The sequence below is a fragment of the Schistocerca piceifrons genome, chromosome 2 (assembly GCF_021461385.2).
Source record: "Schistocerca piceifrons isolate TAMUIC-IGC-003096 chromosome 2, iqSchPice1.1, whole genome shotgun sequence".
Taxonomy (NCBI): Eukaryota; Metazoa; Arthropoda; class Insecta; order Orthoptera; family Acrididae; genus Schistocerca; species Schistocerca piceifrons.
In genome coordinates, this window is record NC_060139.1 from 544,603,039 (window position 1) to 544,621,690 (window position 18,652).

At 39.9% G+C, this 18,652-nt stretch overlaps 1 protein-coding gene across 4 annotated transcripts in view; it reads right to left on the minus strand.

The window, feature by feature from the left end:
- Window positions 1-18,652, minus strand: part of LOC124777486 (transmembrane channel-like protein 5) — a 283,578-nt gene that overhangs the window by 168,277 nt on the left and 96,649 nt on the right. For all 4 annotated transcript variants that reach the window (XM_047252924.1, XM_047252923.1, XM_047252925.1 and 1 more), the window contains exons 5-6: window positions 7,291-7,442; window positions 5,770-5,924 (exon numbers count right to left, since the gene is read on the minus strand). In XM_047252924.1, the coding sequence (XP_047108880.1) occupies window positions 5,770-5,924; window positions 7,291-7,442 (307 nt within the window). The remainder of the gene's footprint in view (window positions 1-5,769; window positions 5,925-7,290; window positions 7,443-18,652) is intronic.

Here is an 18,652-nt window from a genome sequence, read left to right on the forward strand (position 1 = left end):
CTGTCGATGTATGACAATGCTATGTTCATTAGCAGAGGCGAAGAAAAGCACGACCCACTTCACAAAGTAAGGCCTTTGTTTCATTTCTTTATGAATAAAATCGAAATTAGTTTTCGTCCAGGCACGAATCTGACAATAGATGAGGCAATGTTTCCCTTTCGTGGTAGAACAAGCTTCAGAGTATACATGAAAAACAAACCCAATAAATATGGAATAAAATTGTATGCTCTCTGCGAATTATCAACTGGTTATACGCTAAACTTTGGTGTATATACAGGTTCTGCAGGCAGTGTTGATAATAGTATCCAGGGCTTTGTAAATGGCTATGTTCACAGTACTTTGGCAAAGGACATTTCATTTATATGGATAGGCACTACACCAGACCATCTCTTTTGGACATGTTGTGGGAAAATAAAGCTCTTGGAGTGGGAACTGTAATGAAAAACAGGAAAGGTTTACGACGAATATTCAGAACACTAAAACTAAAAAAAAAAAGATAGTTTTTCAAAGGAAACACCATCTCTTGGCAGTGAAGTGGAAGTCAATACGAGATGTTTTTTGTCTTTCCACAAAGCATAATTCTACCAGCAATAGTATTCAAGTGAGGGCCAAAGGTGGAATAGCAGAAATTGTAAAGCCAGACGCTATTATTGATTACAATAAGAATAAAGCTGGGGTTGACAGAGCAGATCCGTTCTCCAGCTATTATCCGTTTGCCCAAAAAACTTTGAAGTTGTGGTAAAAGCTGTTTTTCCACCTGTTTATAGTGTCAACTGTCAACACTTTTACTTTATATAAAGAGAACACTAGGAAGAATGTATCCCTAGTAGACTTTATTGACAGAGTGGGGAAGAAATTGGCTGAGAAGGGCAGAAATATTTTTCAGCAACAAGCCGTTTCATCCTCACAAATTGAGAGGACATTTGCAAGGCAGTTTCCAGAGAAGGTCCCACCGACTGCAAACAAGGTGAATACTACTAGGTATTGCAAAGTATGTTCACACAGGGGGAAGTAAGAGACGGGTAAGCGCATCAGGAAGGAAAGTAGATGGTGGTGCAAGGACTGTGGCGTTGGTCTTTGCGTCCCACAGTGTTTCCAGGATTTTCACACAAAGGCTAACTACATCTGAACTATTAAAATACTCTAGTTTACAGGTACCTGCAGTTAGACAGTCCAGTGATATTTTGTTTTAAATTTAGATACAGTAATAATGGCATTACTCAAGAGAGAGATCATGTAAAACTTTTTTATCCACGATATTTTTGTGTTACCTTTTTTTAATTATAACAACCATTTGTATTTTATATTGTAAAATAAACTCACATTCATGCAAAGCTCTTATGTTTTCCTTTTAAATGATGCAAGAACCATATTCCTATGATGTTTCTGTTCTTTGCAATCTAATTTCAAACATCCATTAAATATGCCAGTTCACACCCAAGTGCTGGGTGTAAAGAGGGCAGTGTTGAAAGTATTAACACAGTCAGGTTCCAAAGATTTTTCACTTGCTGCATGTATTTTCAGAGTAGCTTTATGGGCTGAACTTTCTTAGCATTTAAGGATTCTTTTTGTGTTTTGCTTTCTCCATAGCATGACACTGAAATTGTCTACTACTGTTGCAAAAATTTCATTCCTTATTTACTTCTTTCTGGTCTTAGTGTCCCAACTTTCTTACAACTTTTACACCCTAGGTTCTTGGTTTTACTATCAACCACCAATTGTTCTTACAGAAATCATCTTTCTGTTACACTCTCCAAAAGTCAGGGAGATCACAACTGACATTATTTACAGATTAGGCCCGCATGTGAATGGCACATTTTTGTCACATGCTATTTCATTTCTGTTCTTCACCTCACCTTCATCACCTCTGCAGTTTTCATCACCAATCTGAAACAACTTAATCTTTTTATTCTCCGAGGATGAGAAATACTGTGTAATGTTACGATTCATTTTGACTCTGAAATGCCAACGGAATTACATACTTCATCTTAACTTCAACACTGAATACAGAAGTGAACAAACAACATTATGACACTACTGTATAACAACAAAAGCAATACCTTCTTAAATTGTAGTTTAAAATTTGACAGCATATGACTATTATTTATTTATCAAACAATGGAAAATCCAGGATGGAATGCAACAATATTATGCAGGGAAGAGGTGGGAGAGGGGGGATGGAGGGGGAAAAAGAGATAAGTATAAAGACTGGGTGCGATGGTGGAATGAGGGCTGTATAGTACTGGAATGGGAACAGGGAAGGGGGTGGATGGGTGAGGACAATGACTACTGAAAGTTGAGGCCAGGAGGGTTACTGGAATGTAGGAACACCTATGAAGGCATGAAAAAAACTTTTTGAGTTTCCTGTTCATCAAGAAACAAAATTCATTCTATATGTTTATTAGTTTCAGAAATATAAATGTGCCAAATAGGATGATTCATTTTATATACACTCTATAAGTTATAGCCTTGTTGATGCACCAACTCAATGAAAGTGAGTAATGCGTTATAATGTGGATTCCAAAGTAGAAAGGTCATCAACAGGGTTTTTCACTGTCACCTGTGATGTTTAAAATTCATCTCAAAGAAGTATTAAAGACATCAAGTAGTAATATAGCCCTAACGGAACATCAATGGGAGATGATAAACTATACCGATGATCAGGTGATAAATGGTGAAGATAGTGAGGATACCAAAGAAGATTTTATTAGTAAGTCAAGTGGGTTTTAAAAATAAACACAAAGAGCAGATTGCTATGGCTTGCTTCCTGGAAACAAGCATCACACACGCTGGTGGCTCGCCTGCTCTGTAAAGCAGGATAGGCAGAATTCTGTGGCAGATGTAATGACTGAGTATAATGCTGGTGTAGTCTTAAGTGTTCTGGAGCACTTGGATGGCTGGAAAAATGTCACCTGGTCAGATGAATCACACTTCTTGTAACACCAGGTCAACAGTCACGCCTGGATACGCCATCATCTAGGCAAATGGGTACTCGAAACATGCACTGCACCACAGGTGCGAGCTGGTGGGGACATTTACCTGGGCTTCCATGGGGCCTGTGGTAGTAGCTGTGGATTGTAAGAACATTACTGAACACCACACCATCTGCATCCCTTTATGCTCAATGCCTTTCCCCAACTGCGAAGCCATCTTCAGCAGGACAACTGCAGTCCATGGCACAAGGCCAGAAATGTGATACAGTGATTTGAGGAGCACGGTAGTGAACTCGAGTTGCTGCTTTGGACACCAAATTCGCCTGATTCGAGCACAATGGTACACATATGGGATACAATTGGTTGCCAGCAATGTGCCCACAGACCACTGGCCTATAATTTATGCAAATTACAGGACCTGTGTGTAAACATCTGGTGCCACATACCTCTGGAATCCTACCAAGGACTTAGTGAATCCATGCCATGCAGGATCATTGCTCTATTGTGTTCCAGAGGTGGACAAACAGGCTATGTGAGTGGTATGTACTCCTGGTCTCTATAATATTACTACAATTTAACCCAATCTTTGCTGCTGCTTTCATCGTCTAGTCCAATATGATGACACAAGGGCCACAACACTAAGTCTTTTAAAATTCCATTTTATCCCAGGACCCAGGCAGTGTTCCATTATGTGATGATTGTGGTCAACATAACGCTCAGTAACAGTGTGAATTGTTTGACCTCTGCAAATATTACAGCACTCACACAGGACTCCACAGATCTCAGCTTCATCATTTGTAGCTTGTGACTTGGGAAAATGGTTGCAGCAAGGTGCATATTACAGACACTTTCACGTGAAAGTGAAAGATGTTTCCAGGTTCAGCATAAGAGGACTGGCCTATGACTTTTTTTTATACTGTGGGGCAACAACCAGCAAAATAGGAAGGGGCTCCACAGTCATGTACTTGTCCTCAAAACATATTAATCAAGCACAAATTAATATGTGTTTATTTGCTGCTATTTATATGTAAAACAGCAGCAATGGACAATGTAGTTACTTTGTAAAATGCCTCTGTTTCCACAGTAATTGTTTACAAATACTAGCTGTTTCCCATTTACGTAAATATATTGATGTCTATGAAAAGAAATAAAATAATAGGGGCTTATTCACTACTATAATAAGAGGCAATCAAAAGCTGCAAAGTACATGCAATGTATCATGACTCCGATGTAGGTATACAAGCACCAAAATGTAGGCAGGGATTAGTGTGGCATTCATGTCTTTCCAATAAGCATGTGGTAAATGTGGTAACATCAACTATGGCAATGTTATTATCAAATGCATCCAAACAGGATCAGTGTTCTGTTATTCTTTTCTTGTCAGAGAAAGGGCAAACCCCAGTAGACATCCATTGGAGAATGAAGAATGTGTATGAGGCAACATGTCTGTCGAAAATCACCATTGTGGAATGGTGCACCAAGGGGTTCTGCTGCTTCCCATATTGCAAATTCTGTAACACAGACAATATTCCAACTCTAGTACAGACACTTGAGCACATGTTGTATAGTTCTGTTTGCTCCCCATGGGATTATTATCCTGTCAGACAAGGATGTGCAGCAGGCAGTTACTGACTTCTTCACACAGCAGGACATGATGTTTTCCCAAATGGGTATCTTCAAATGGGGATTATTTTCTCAATGCTCACAGCAATTTTGACTGGCTGGCGTACCCATCCTGGACTGTATGGCCTTCAAATGGAAGTTTTTGATCACCCCTTATATTTCCATTTACTACTAACAACGATAATCAAGGACAGAACCATAAGTTGCAAAAATAATTGCTAATAAGTTATAATTTTAATTTATTTTTGAACATCTGAAAATTTCAAATTTTATTTTCATAGTTTTCTTGTGAGTATATAAAGAGTTTTGCACAAGATGACAAACTCTGCTGTGAACACATGATGAGAACAAAATATTTACAGGAAAATTATTTTTCATCTTCTGTCACATTTCAAAAGATTGTGGTTAATACAAAAAACAACAAATGGCTTTCCAGAGTGAGTCTACGTGCAGGAATGTGTAAAAATTAAAGGCTTCTAATAGCTGTTGGCACAAGAGCAAGCTCTCATCCTTAAATAACATCCTTGGACCTTACATCTACAGATGAAATGCATTATACTACTTCTGTACTATTTTTGTCCCCGACTGTACTAGCTGTCTCACTAATAAACTTACTTATGTGAAAGTAGGCTTAAAATATTTTACTACAAGAGTTCTGCACAGCTGCAATGAATTCTTTTATACATAATTATTTTTTTAAGCTTCAGCACCTGTTACACATACAAGTCTCCATTGTAACTAGTTCTCCAGAAAAAAAATATTCATTACAACAGCTCTTGATTGTTCTACAGTGTCATTCTTTTGAAAATGGGCTTCATTATTAATTATCAGGCTTTCAAGTATATGTTTTGTTATGTTCTCACTGAATATTTCAATTAACACTGAAGTTTAACTGGTTGCTCATCTTGTTGTTATGTCATTCATCGTGATAACTACACTCAACAACATGCCTTGTAAGCAAACTCAGAAGAACTACTCTAACTCGGCACTGTAAACATACAAATGCTGTCATCCAACTTACCAATTTCTGACTACAACTCCGTGCTGATTTTCCACAAAACCCCACACACACACACACACACACACACACACACACACAGAGAGAGAGAGAGAGAGAGAGAGAGAGAGAGAGAGAGAGAGAGAGAGAGAGAGAATGCCAATATGAGATCATATTTTGGAAAAAATAATTCTATCTGTTGTATCTTACACTTACTTGTCATCTCACCACTGTTGATTTCACTTTCCCCAATTTTCAATCTCTTGAAAAGTATGAGAGATCTCCTGTTTTCCATTGCTGTATTGTTCATAGTGTCATCGTCCTCATCATATGCACTGTACAGGCTTTGTGGGATTGCCAAAAACAAGAGGCTGAAAAATTGAGGCAAAGTTTAATTTTCACAATGAATCTAATGTACTAAAGACAGTAAAAAAGTTTAACTCTTTGAATACATGTTTGTGTCTATGGGTCACCAACTTCCAGTGTAGTGCCACCACACCACTAGTAGGTTGTTATACATATAATTTAATTAATTGTAGATGAATGTTCATATGTTCCCTGGGTTGCCCTATCACATAATTTCAGCATTATTGAAAACCTATTGTCAGTTTCGGATTAGGAAATAAATATAGATTACAACAGGTTTTGGTGCTTCTTTTCTCACCCTATACCACCCTATGCCCACCATCCTCCCATACTAACTTCATGTTACCACCAATGCTTTCCCATTCTGTTCTATCTCACCTGTACCTTTCTTTCCTTCTCTCTCTCAGGAGCTTCCTTCTTCCCCTCTACTAGTTCTGTGTGTGTGTACAGATTCACTGAAACTCAGCCAGAAGCAGTTCTCTCCTACATGCTACTCTGCTATTCAATGCATCTTCTATGTGGTAAAGCCTAGAGTGTGTATTTTATTACACAGACTTGAATGAAATATAAATGAAAATTTAAGCTGAGTAGCTTACTTGAAAACATCAAACATGGTCTGTATCCATTAGACCGGGTGTATATTTATCTCAGACACCTACATGAAACATTCATACACATGATACACCAGAGGGAAGATCAAAGCCCCTATTTCAGTATTTCGTAATTTGTCATGAGAATAGGTAACAACATTTGGCTTAACATTAATGATTAGGCATATAATATGAGAACAGATGGTTCAAGCAGTTCGGTGTGTCAACCGTTAGTGGCTATGAAGTTTTCAGCAATATCAATATTAAGAATTAATTGTGTTACTCTATGGAGAGTATATGTTGCTATTTTATTGTATGTCTAAAACTGGATCAGAATTTTAATCCACATCCCTGCCTTCAGCAGGCACTGTGCTACCAATTGTACCATCCGAACATGATGTACTTTGATGTTGCAATTGGTAGAACATTGTCCGTGAAATAATGTGACCTGAGTTCAAATCTTAGTCCAGTGCACAGTTTTTACACACCACAAGCAACATACAGTAACACAACCAAAACCAGCCATCACAGATATTTTACTTGCATTAAAACATATACTACCCCCACAGGGACTTCTTGTTCTTATTTGTTACCTCAACAATGTCATGGAAAAGGACTACATTAAAACTTAAGTTAATACACCCATGCAGAAATTTCCACAAACATTGATACATGCTTGGTTTCTCCATATGAAAGCAGTATATCTATTTTGATATTGTATATCATCTATGAATGTACATACAAGTATTTACATGAAAATTTAAATATGGTGATACTTTACTTGATTAATGCAATAACAACATTGAGCATGAAAAGCCAGCGGAAGAATCTAAAGTATGTGGCCACACTGCTACCGAAATGTCCTTCAATGACTTTTATGCTGCTGTACCAAAGTTCCACACTATATATAACATCTTTAGCAGCAAGGTTGAGCTGAAATAAATAAAATAATTCAGGCTTATATAAACACATGTACGTTACTTCCACTGAAAAACATTTAAGATATTTAGGAGGATATTTGGATTGCTTAGATATTCTTTTTAAAAATAAGTATCTGATAATTTAGAAACTTAATTCAGTGTCATGGCAGTTAGCCATTATGACTGACACTTGGAAATATATTCATTTTTCTCTGTGGACATATTACTAATTCTCATGGTGCAACACAATTATTATATTCAGAAACTATGTAAGTCAATAGTAGATTCCATTTGTGCACATAAAGCACCCATCTTCAAATTTTGCTTATTTGCAAATGTACATGCCGTGCTAGGATTTTCAAGTAGAAATATTAAGAAAAGTACAAAAATGTAGCAGTATTCACAAATAGACAAACACTTTTACATATCTACAATGAGATAGCCAAATATACAAATATAAATATGTTCCAAGTGATTAATCAAGTCAGCATCAGCATTTATGCACAATCTATATTACCCTTCATCACAAAGCATCATGGTCCATACAGAAGAACCTTTAGGGATGAGGGAAAAGTCAAGGTATGCATTAACTATGGACAAGCTAATCCTAAAAATCTAATCTGTATACAGCTGTATGTTTTAATAAAGTAAGATGCCAGTTAAATTTAAGCAGATCAGTTACAAAGACCACTGCTACATTGAAAGAAAAAAAAACTGCTGTCTCCTCAGTTATATTAAATAATTACTTTAATCTCATATTAATAGCTTTACTTTCTATACAGTAAAATGATGTTTTTCAAACAAAATAGCTACACTCTCTCTCTAAATACTGAGTCCCATACACAGCTTTACAATGCACTGTTACCTGCCATGTGATAACAGAACTTTTCAATCCTTTAATATAAATATTCACACAGTTCTTAGAAAGAGCTTTATAAACACAGAGCTTCAGATCACACATGGGTGTGACTGATGTGTCACAAAACACACAGCCTGTTCTACATCTGAATGTTTCTGGTAATAATCAACGGAAAATCCAGGATAGAATGTAACAATATTATGAAGAGGTAATTTGCTGCTCACCATATAGCGGAGATGCTGAGTCGCAGATAGGCACAACAAAAAGAGTGTCACAAATTAGCTTTTGGCCAGTATGGCCTTCATCAAAAATACAAACGCACACAAACACTCATGCAAGTGCAACCCACACACACACACACACACACACACACACACACACACGACTGCCGTCTCTGGCAACTGAACTGTTTCTGGTAATAAGTTGCTCTACTTCCACGTACAATTTCCAGAAACATTCAGTGTAACCAGAGTATAGATATACCTGCTGAACAACTACAAACAGTTACAACGATCAGCAAAGAAACAAAAAAAACCACAACTTGGTCAGCACAATAGGTAACACTCATAACACACCTGAAATTTTCCATGAAAACTTAATACGCTTGTTAAACAAGAATTGTGAGAGACTCATGTTAATACTCTGAAACTGAAAAATCTAGAAGTATTTCTACACGTGTGCTCTGTATAGTAGAACTTCATTTGAGAAACATAGAAACTGAATGGATGCACCTAGATAACTATAAATTAACTTCACATTATTGTAGGCATAGTATGAGGAAAGCAGGAGCAGCTATGCACTCAAAAAGTGGAATGAAGTCTTACATGATGCACTTAATGAGTACTGCACTGAACAGCTCGTTGAGTCTTACTTCAATAATAGACATAGAAATGCAGCATCCATCCTGTCCACTTGTGACATCGGCATCCCACATGACAGATCAGAGATGTGGGATGCCTTCATCATAGCGAGTGAAATGAAAGCAAATGTTTATGGTATGGCTAAGGCTGCAGACAGCCTTGTATTGTCTCAGCCAATGACTGCCAGGGCCCGCTACCCGAGCACCGCAGACCAACAGCAGTGCAAGAGGTCGCCATCAACAAGTGAACTATTTTCCTATGCCGCTCACATGATCGAAAATAGTCCCAGGAGATCCAACCACGAACCAGCCTCATAAGCCGGCACACTGCTGGCCAGAAGGCAGTTCGACACATCACCCGGACTTGTAGGGATATGCCATCCCAGCCACAACATCCATGCGCCAGGTCTGCTCGTAGTCCCAGATCATCAGCAGTGATAGCTTCAGACTGTGACTCAAGAGTGTCATGTAATGGTGGTCTGTCCCCCTGGACAGCTTTGTGGTAAAGCTGTGCTGACCACTCTCTAGTAGTTTTGTTTCTATCTTTTCTTTGGTGGACTTTATCAAGCAAGAGATTTGTGAGGAAAACATCATTATTTTGTCAGACTTCTGTTACAAGATCCAAAGGAAGATCCATACTTTGTTTCTTGCTTAAATTGTGTTTTGTTTCAACTACTTTGTCAACATCAGCAATGTTCATCTTTACTGGTTTTCCCCAATAAAAACAGATTGAGGGATACTGTTGTGTTTTGTCTCTGCTACCACAGACACAGCAGGAAACATACAAGATTGCAGCTCTGACAGACTACAGGTCCCCAACAGAAAAGTTTTACACTTTTTTAAAGAGGATGAGAAAAGTTTTACTTTATTAAAGAGGATGGGTGCTATCAATGGTTAGCAGAAATAACTGTATGTAGAGAATTCAATATTGATTTCATCTCGTATATAGTATGATGTGAAGTAGTTGACAGACAACAAGCTCAATTGCTCCCATCATCATCACACTAATAGGAGCGTGGCACAAATCACGATGCCCATCATTTCTCAAGTAGGAAACTTTTCATGGTGCAAAAAGTTTCCTTATTTCAAGGAAAAAACCTAATTCCAATCAAGCTTAATATCAAGAACATATTTTTGACATGTTGAGACACACTAAAGAGATTTATAGCATTTGTGAATTTCAGAATTTGTATATATATATATATATATATATATATATATTTTGTTTGTGTGTCTATCGACCTGCCAGCGCTTTTGTTTGGTAAGTTTCATCATCTTTCTTTTTAGATATATTTTTCCCACGTGGAATGTTTCCCTCTATTATATATATATATATATATATATATATAATGGAAGGAAACATTCCACGTGGGAAAAATTATATATAAATACAAAGATGAGGTGACTTACCGAACAAAAACGCTGGCAGGTCGATAGACACACAAACAAACACAAACATACACACAAAATTCAAGCTTTCGCAACAAATTGTTGCCTCATCAGGAAAGAGGGAAGGAGAGGGGAAGACGAAAGGAAGTGGGTTTTAAAGGAGAGGGTAAGGAGTCATTCCAATCCCGGGAGCGGAAAGACTTACCTTAGGGGGAAAAAAGGACAGGTATACACTCGCACACACGCACATATCCATCCACACATACAGACACAAGCAGACATATTTAAACATATTTAAATATGTCTGCTTGTGTCTGTATGTGTGGATGGATATGTGCGTGTGTGCGAGTGTATACCTGTCCTTTTTTCCCCCTAAGGTAAGTCTTTCCGCTCCCGGGATTGGAATGACTCCTTACCCTCTCCTTTAAAACCCACTTCCTTTCGTCTTCCCCTCTCCTTCCCTCTTTCCTGATGAGGCAACAATTTGTTGCGAAAGCTTGAATTTTGTGTGTATGTTTGTGTTTGTTTGTGTGTCTATCGACCTGCCAGCGTTTTTGTTCGGTAAGTCACCTCATCTTTGTATGTATATATATATATATATATATATGGTTATAATAGAAGGAAACATTCCACGTAGGAAAAATATATCTAAAAACAAAGATGATGTGACTTACCAAATGAAAGTGCTGGCAGGTCGACAGACACACAAACATACACACAAAATTCAAGCTTTCGCAACAAACTGTTGCCTCATCAGGAAAGAGGGAAGGAGAGGGAAAGACGAAAGGATGTGGATTTTAAGGGAGAGGGTAAGGAGTCATTCCAATCCCGGGAGCGGAAAGACTTACCTTAGGGGGAAAAAAGGACGGGTATACACTCGCGCGCGCACACACACACACACACACACACACACACACACACACACACACACACACACACATATCCATCCACACATATACAGACACAAGCAGACATATTTAAAGACAAAGAGTTTGAGCAGAGATGTCAATCGAGGCAGAAGTGCATAGGCAAAGATGATGTTGAATGACAGGTGAGGTATGAGTGGCGGCAACTTGAAATTAGCGGAGATTGAGGCCTGGCAGATAACGAGAAGAGAGGATATACTGAAGGGCAAGTTCCCATCTCCGGAGTTCTGACAGGTTGGTGTTAGTGGGAAGTATCCAGATAACCCTGATGGTGTAACACTGTGCCAAGATGTGCTGGCCGTGCACCAAGGCATGTTTAGCCACAGGGTGATCCTCATTACCAACAAACACTGTCTGCCTGCGTCCATTCATGCGAATGGACAGTTTGTTGCTGGTCATTCCCACACAGAATGCATCACAGTGTAGGCAGGTCAGTTGGTAGATCACGTGGGTGCTTTCACACGTGGCTCTGCCTTTGATCGTGTACACCTTCCGGGTTACAGGACTGGAGTAGGTGGTGGTGGGAGGGTGCATGGGACAGGTTTTACACCGGGGGCAGTTACAAGGGTAGGAGCCAGAGGGTAGGGAAGGTGGTTTGGGGATTTCATAGGGATGAACTGAGAGGGTGCGAAGGTTGGGTGGACGGCGGAAGGACACTCTTGGTGGAGTGGGAAGGATTTCATGAAGGATGGATCTCATTTCAGGGCAGGATTTGAGGAAGTCGTATCCCTGCTGGAGAGCCACATTCAGAATCTGATCCAGTCCCGGAAAGTATCCTATCACAAGTGGGGCACTTTTGTGGTTCTTCTGTGGGAGGTTCTGGGTTTGAGGGGTTGAGGAAGTGGCTCTGGTTATTTGCTTCTGTACCAGGTCGGGAGGGTAGTTACGGGATGCGAAAGCTGTTGTCAGGTGTAATGGTTCAGGGATTCCGGACTGGAGCAGATTCATTTGCCACGGGGGGATAGTTACGGGATGCGAAAGCTGTTGTCAGGTGTAATGGTTCAGGGATTCCGGACTGGAGCAGATTCATTTGCCACAAAGACCTAGGCTGTAGGGAAGGGACCGTTTGATGTGGAATGGGTGGCAGCTGTCATAATGCAGGTACTGTTGCTTGTTGGTGGGTTTGATGTGGACGGACGTGTGAAGCTGGCCGTTGGACAGATGGAGGTCAACGTCAAGGAAAGTGGTGTGGGATTTGGAGTAGGACCAGGTGAATCTGATGGAACCAAAGGAGTTGAGGTTGGAGAGGAAATTCAGGAGTTCTTCTTCACTGTGAGTCCAGATCATGAAGATGTCATCAATAAATCTGTACCAAACTTTGGGTTGGCAGGCCTGGGTAACCAAGAATGCTTCCTCTAGGCGACCCATGAATAGGTTGGCGTACTAGGGGGCCATCCTGGTACCCATGGCTGTTCCCTTTAATTGTTGGTATGTCTGGCCTTCAAAAGTGAAGAAGTTGTGGGTCAGGATGAAGCTGGCTAAGGTAATGAGGAAAAAGGTTTTAGGTAGGGTGGCAGGAGATCGGCGTGAAAGGAAATGCTCCATCGCAGCGAGGCCCTGGACATGCGGAATATTTGTGTACAAGGAAGTGGCATCGATGGTTACAAGGATGGTTTCTGGGGGTAACAGATTGGGTAAGGATTCCAGGCGTTCGAGAAAGTGGTTGGTGTCTTTGATGAAGGATGGGAGACTGCATGTAATGGGTTGAGGGTGTTGATCTACGTAGGCAGAGATACGTTCTGTGGGGGCTTGGTAACCAGCTACAATGGGGCGGCCGGGATGATTTGGTTTGTGGTTTTAGGGCGCACAACTTCAATGGTCATTAGCGCCCTGACTACGTTAAGAATGCACCGCAAGGCACAAGTTTTAAACAACAACTAAAAGGGAAAACACGATAAAAGACAGACTGACAGGCATAGGATTAAAAAACAGCATCATCAAATGTCCTTAGAGAGGTTTGTCAAATTGATAAAACGAAGAACGCGAGCAGCTGCTCGTGGGTCATCCGCTAAAATGGCATCTAGAGTACATGGCAGGTTAAGATCTAGACGCAGTGTGTTAAAATCCGGACAGGACATTAAAATGTGGCGGACCGTCAGCAATTGCCCACATGGGCAGAACGGCGCCAGCGCAGCCGTCAGCAGATGGCAATGGCTGAACCGGCATTTACAAATGTCTGCTTATGTCTGTGTATGTGCAGATGGATATGTGTGTGTGTGTGTGTGTGTGTGTGTGTGTGTGTGTGTGTGTGTGTGTGCGTGCGCGCGAGTGTATACCCGTCCTCTTTTCCCCCTAAGGTAAGTCTTTCCGCTCCCAGGATTGGAAGGACTCCTTACACTCTCCCTTAAAACCCATATCCTTTCATCTTTCCCTCCCCTTCCCTCTTTCCTGACAAAGCAACCATTGGTTGCTAAAGCTTGAATTTTGTGTGTATGTATGTGTTTGTTAGTGTATCTATCGACCTGCCAGCGCTTTTGTATGGTAAGTCACATCATCTTTGTTTTTGAGGAAGAGGAGGTGGGTCCCGCTGTGACGGAGGACGGAACTGTTCCAGGCAGGGTTCAATTTGGATAGTGTCTTGGGGAGTTGGATCATTAGGGGTAGGATTAGGATCATTTTTCTTCGTGGCAAAGTGATACTTCCAGCAGAGAGTACGAGTGTAGGACAGTAAATCTTTGACGAGGGCTGTTTGGTTGAATCTGGGAGTGGGGCTGAAGGTGAGGCCTTTGGGTAGGACAGAGGTTTCGGATCGGGACAGAGGTTTGGAGGAAAGGTTAACTACTGAATTAGGGTGTTATGGTGCCAGATTGTGTTGCTTGGAGTTTTGAGGTTTTGGAGGGAGTGGAGCTGGAAGTGAGAGACTGAGTAGATGGGAGAGACTGGGTTTGTGTGCAATGAGAGGTGGTTGAGGATTGCTGGAGAGGTTGTGAAGGGTGAGTGAGTTGCCTTTCCGGAGATGGGAAACCAGGAGATTGGATAGTTTTTTTAGGTGAAGGGTGGCATGCTGTTCTAATTTGCGGTTGGCCTGTAGGAGGATATATACAAAAATGATGTGACTTACCATACGAAAGCGCTGGCAGGTCGATAGAAACACAGACAGACACATACATACACACAAAATTCAAGCTTTCGCAACAAACTGTTGCCTCATCAGGAAAGAGGGAAGGAGAGGGAAAGACGAAAGGATGTGGGTTTTAAGGGAGAGGGTAAGGAGTCATTCCAATCCCGGGAGCGGAAAGACTTACCTTAGGGGGAAAAAAGGACGGGTATACACACGCACACACACACACACACACATACAGACACAAGCAGACATATTTAAAGACCTTGTATATGTCTGCTTGTGTCTGTATATGTGTGGATGGATATGTGTGTGCGCGCGAGTGTATACCCGTCCTTTTTTCCCCCTAAGGTAAGTCTTTCCGCTCCCGGCATTGGAATGACTCCTTACCCTCTCCCTTAAAACCCACATCCTTTTGTATTTCCCTCTCCTTCCCTCTTTCCTGACGAAGCAACCGTTGGTTGCGAAAGCTTGAATTTTGTGTGTATGTTTGTGTGTCTATCGACGTGCCAGCACTTTCGTTTGGTAAGTCACATCATCCAAACAAAGGCATTCCACCGAGTTCACTAGTTTCCAAGTTATGATGTGATAAGTTTGAAACTGTCGTCCAGACTTTTACATTCAACAGTTTAAAGGAACTTAATGTAAGTCTGGTCCTAATTAAAATAAAGAAGATATTTTTGGTATGCTTAGAGACACTTAATACATGAATTTCTGATTTTATAAATGATTTTTGTATGGCAATCTTCTATCACCGCACTTTGGACCTTAATTGTCAGATGCCAACTGATGTAAATCAGACTATAGTTTTGATGGAAAGTACCTAGAGTTACTGATATTCAAGTTTGAGATAGAACAAAAACAATAAGAAAAGGAAGATCGCTACTCGCCACATAGAAGAGGTATTAAGTGCCAGGCAGACACAATAAAAAAACTGCAAGGTATTATTCCGTTATCAGACTAGATCCTTCATTAGACATAGGTAACAAAATTCACACAAAAACAACCCACACACACATGGCCACTTTCATCTCCAAACACTAAGGCCTTAATGACAATGTATAGCGATTTGAGAATTTCCGTGTAAATTCTAGAACCACTCGTCCTTCTACCATCTTGAACACACAATATTTTAGACATAAGTGTGAGAGTATGTACATACTGCGCAACATGTTTGTGTGTGCAGGCTGGAAAGGAGTCACGAGCACAAGTTAGACATGACGATCGAACAGCATCGACAAGTGTTTGCCGCTCGCGCCACAGAAGCCGTATTGGAAGAACAAGAAGTAATTTTGTAGTATTCTTTGCTGTTTCAGTGACTGTGATGACTGTTAAGGAAAAATGAACGATTGATTATAGACTTTCAAGTACTTCATGTATTGTACTCACTAGAAGCAAGATGGGTTCATAAATTATGCGGTTGTTAAACCAACTTTATTGCAGATGTATTTTATCTAGTCTAACACGAGACGAATCTGTTTACTTGTAAACATTCAAATATTGATGGAGAAATGGTGAATATGTTATTTATGGAATTTGAAATGTACCAGGACTGAACTAAAAGTATTCTGCGAGTATTAAATTATTTCAAAAGTAGAGAGAGAGTCTTATAAATTCCTGTTAACCAGCAGTATTCTTCGGAGAAGTAGTTTTTGGAGATCGACATAGCTGGAAATCAAGAGAACAAGATCAGCTGTACATATCAAGTAAGTCAATGTATGTGAGAGAGGTGTGAATTTTGCAATCCAGCTTCAAATCGCTTCTGGTCATCTACATCATTAGAATGTGGTGACCAGTGCAAAGGACTTGAAAAAAATGTGAATTCTGAGAGGAAATTGAAGCAGAAGATATGATGTGTTGCCAGGTATAACAAGACAAGAGATCTGTTTCGTGTAATTGGATGAAGTCCAAAAATCAAATGAAAAAAATTTGTGAATGCAACACTGTGAAAGACGTACGAAAGTAATAACATTAAAAGAATGAAAAGAAGACTTCGACATATTAAGCTAAGAAGAGATACAATGAGAATAATTCAACTAAGAAGATCCGGAGTGGGGAGTGTACAGATCTCACATGTATCGTGGGGATGCAGACGCAGAGACAACATCTGACACCACCAGCACCAGTTGCTGCTAACCAGTGCTGATTCTACATCCACACTCAGACACCAATGCGGAAACCAGCAGCCGATGTCACCGGCACCAGTTACTGTTCACCGGTGCTGATTACACACCTGCTCACCAATGCAGTCTAAGACACTATGCTGGGTGAGCGAAAAACAGTAATTGTTCTAGGATATGGTTGAAGAAACTGGTAACTAGATTGTATTAGTGTAGTTATAATACTTAAGAGTTAATTTGTTAAATGATCACTAGATCAAAAACTAAAAGAAATATGGATAATACACAGAGAATTGGGGAAACTTCAGACCCAGCCATGACAATAAAAGTGAGTAAGGAGGTGCCAGACTGGTCTAATGTAGTAAATTTAATCAAAGCCCAAAGGGCGGATTCAGAGGCTTTAAGAAAGGAACTAAGTGCAATTTTAAATGCCAAACTAGAAGCTCAGAGTTTAGAATTAAATTCTAGATTAGATGCACAAAGTGAAGAATTAGGCTTAATGAATGCCCAAAATACTTCTTTAAGAAAGGAACTAAGTCTTAAATTAAACTCAGTAAATACTCAAATGATAAAATAAATGACCAGGGTTCCTCTTTGAGAAATGAAATAAGTGAAACTTTAAGTGAAAAACTTGATGCACAGAGTGCTAATTTAAGTAGAGAAATAGACACACTGATAAACTCAATGAATTCTAAATTGGATGCTTGAGATGAGATTTTGAATAAAAACCTAGACTTAATACACTCAATGAATTCTAAATTAAAGGCTCAGAATGAAACTTTAAACATTCAAATGACAAATATAGGTTCAGTGAAGGTCAGAGTAGAAGCTCAAAGCAAAGAATCTAGTAATCGATGCAAAGGCATGGTTGCTCTGGAAACTGAATTTGACGCCAAATGTAATAATGTAGAATCAAAACCTATTGAAAACTTAGAATCTTTAAAAGATGTGTACAATAATGAATACAATAATGTAAGACAAGGTTTAAGAACTTCAAAAGAGCGTAGATCAGTCTAAGGAATTAATGGCGATTATTCAATCACAAATTACAGGTGTCAGTACACAAGTTGTCAGTACAAGAGTAAATAACGCAGGATGAAATTTCAAAGAGAATATATTCAGATTTGATATTACAAGTGTATGTAGCTTGGAGGAACTATTTAAAGAAATGATAGATCGAGGAGTTGCCGCGAGAGTAACCTCTGGAAACATTTCAATTATTACTTCTTCCAAACTTAATAATACCACCAAGGTTATGGGTGACTTGTGGAAAGGATTCAAATTTATCCAGGATAGAGTAGAAAATAGAATAACTTCACCTGATGTTGTGGTACCTAATAAAGTGGTGCGAGGTGCATTCCACTGACTCCTGGTCACAGGAGAGCTCGTAAAGTATGGTGTCAAGAACACAGTACATGGTCATTGGAACAGTGGTCCCAGGTTATGTTCACAGACAAGTCCAGGTATAGTCTGAACAGTCATTCTCACCGGGTTTTCATCTGGTGTGAACCAGGAACCAGATACCAAGCCCTTAATGTCCTTGAAAGAGACCTGTATGGGGGTCATGGTTTGATGGTGAGGTGATGGGATTATGATTGGTGCACGTGCACGTACACCCCTTCATCTCTTTGACAGAGGGACCATAACAGTTCAACATACCGCTGCACATCTTCAAACCCCTACCACACTTCAGGAGCTCCAACAGGCACTGATGCAAGAATGGAAGGCTATACTCCAGCAGCTGCTTGACAACCTGATCCAGAGTATGCCAACCCATTGTGCGGCCTATGTAGTGTGCATGGTGATCATATCCCATATCGATATCGGGGTACATGCGCAGGAAACAGTGGCATTTTGTAGCACATGTATTTCAGGACAGTTTTCTCAACTTATCACCAATACCGTGGACTTACAGGTCTGTGTCATGCGTGTTCCCTATGTGCCCATGCCATGTGTGGCACTACATTTTGCAATTATCCTTAATTTATGAGCATAAGTGTATATACCAC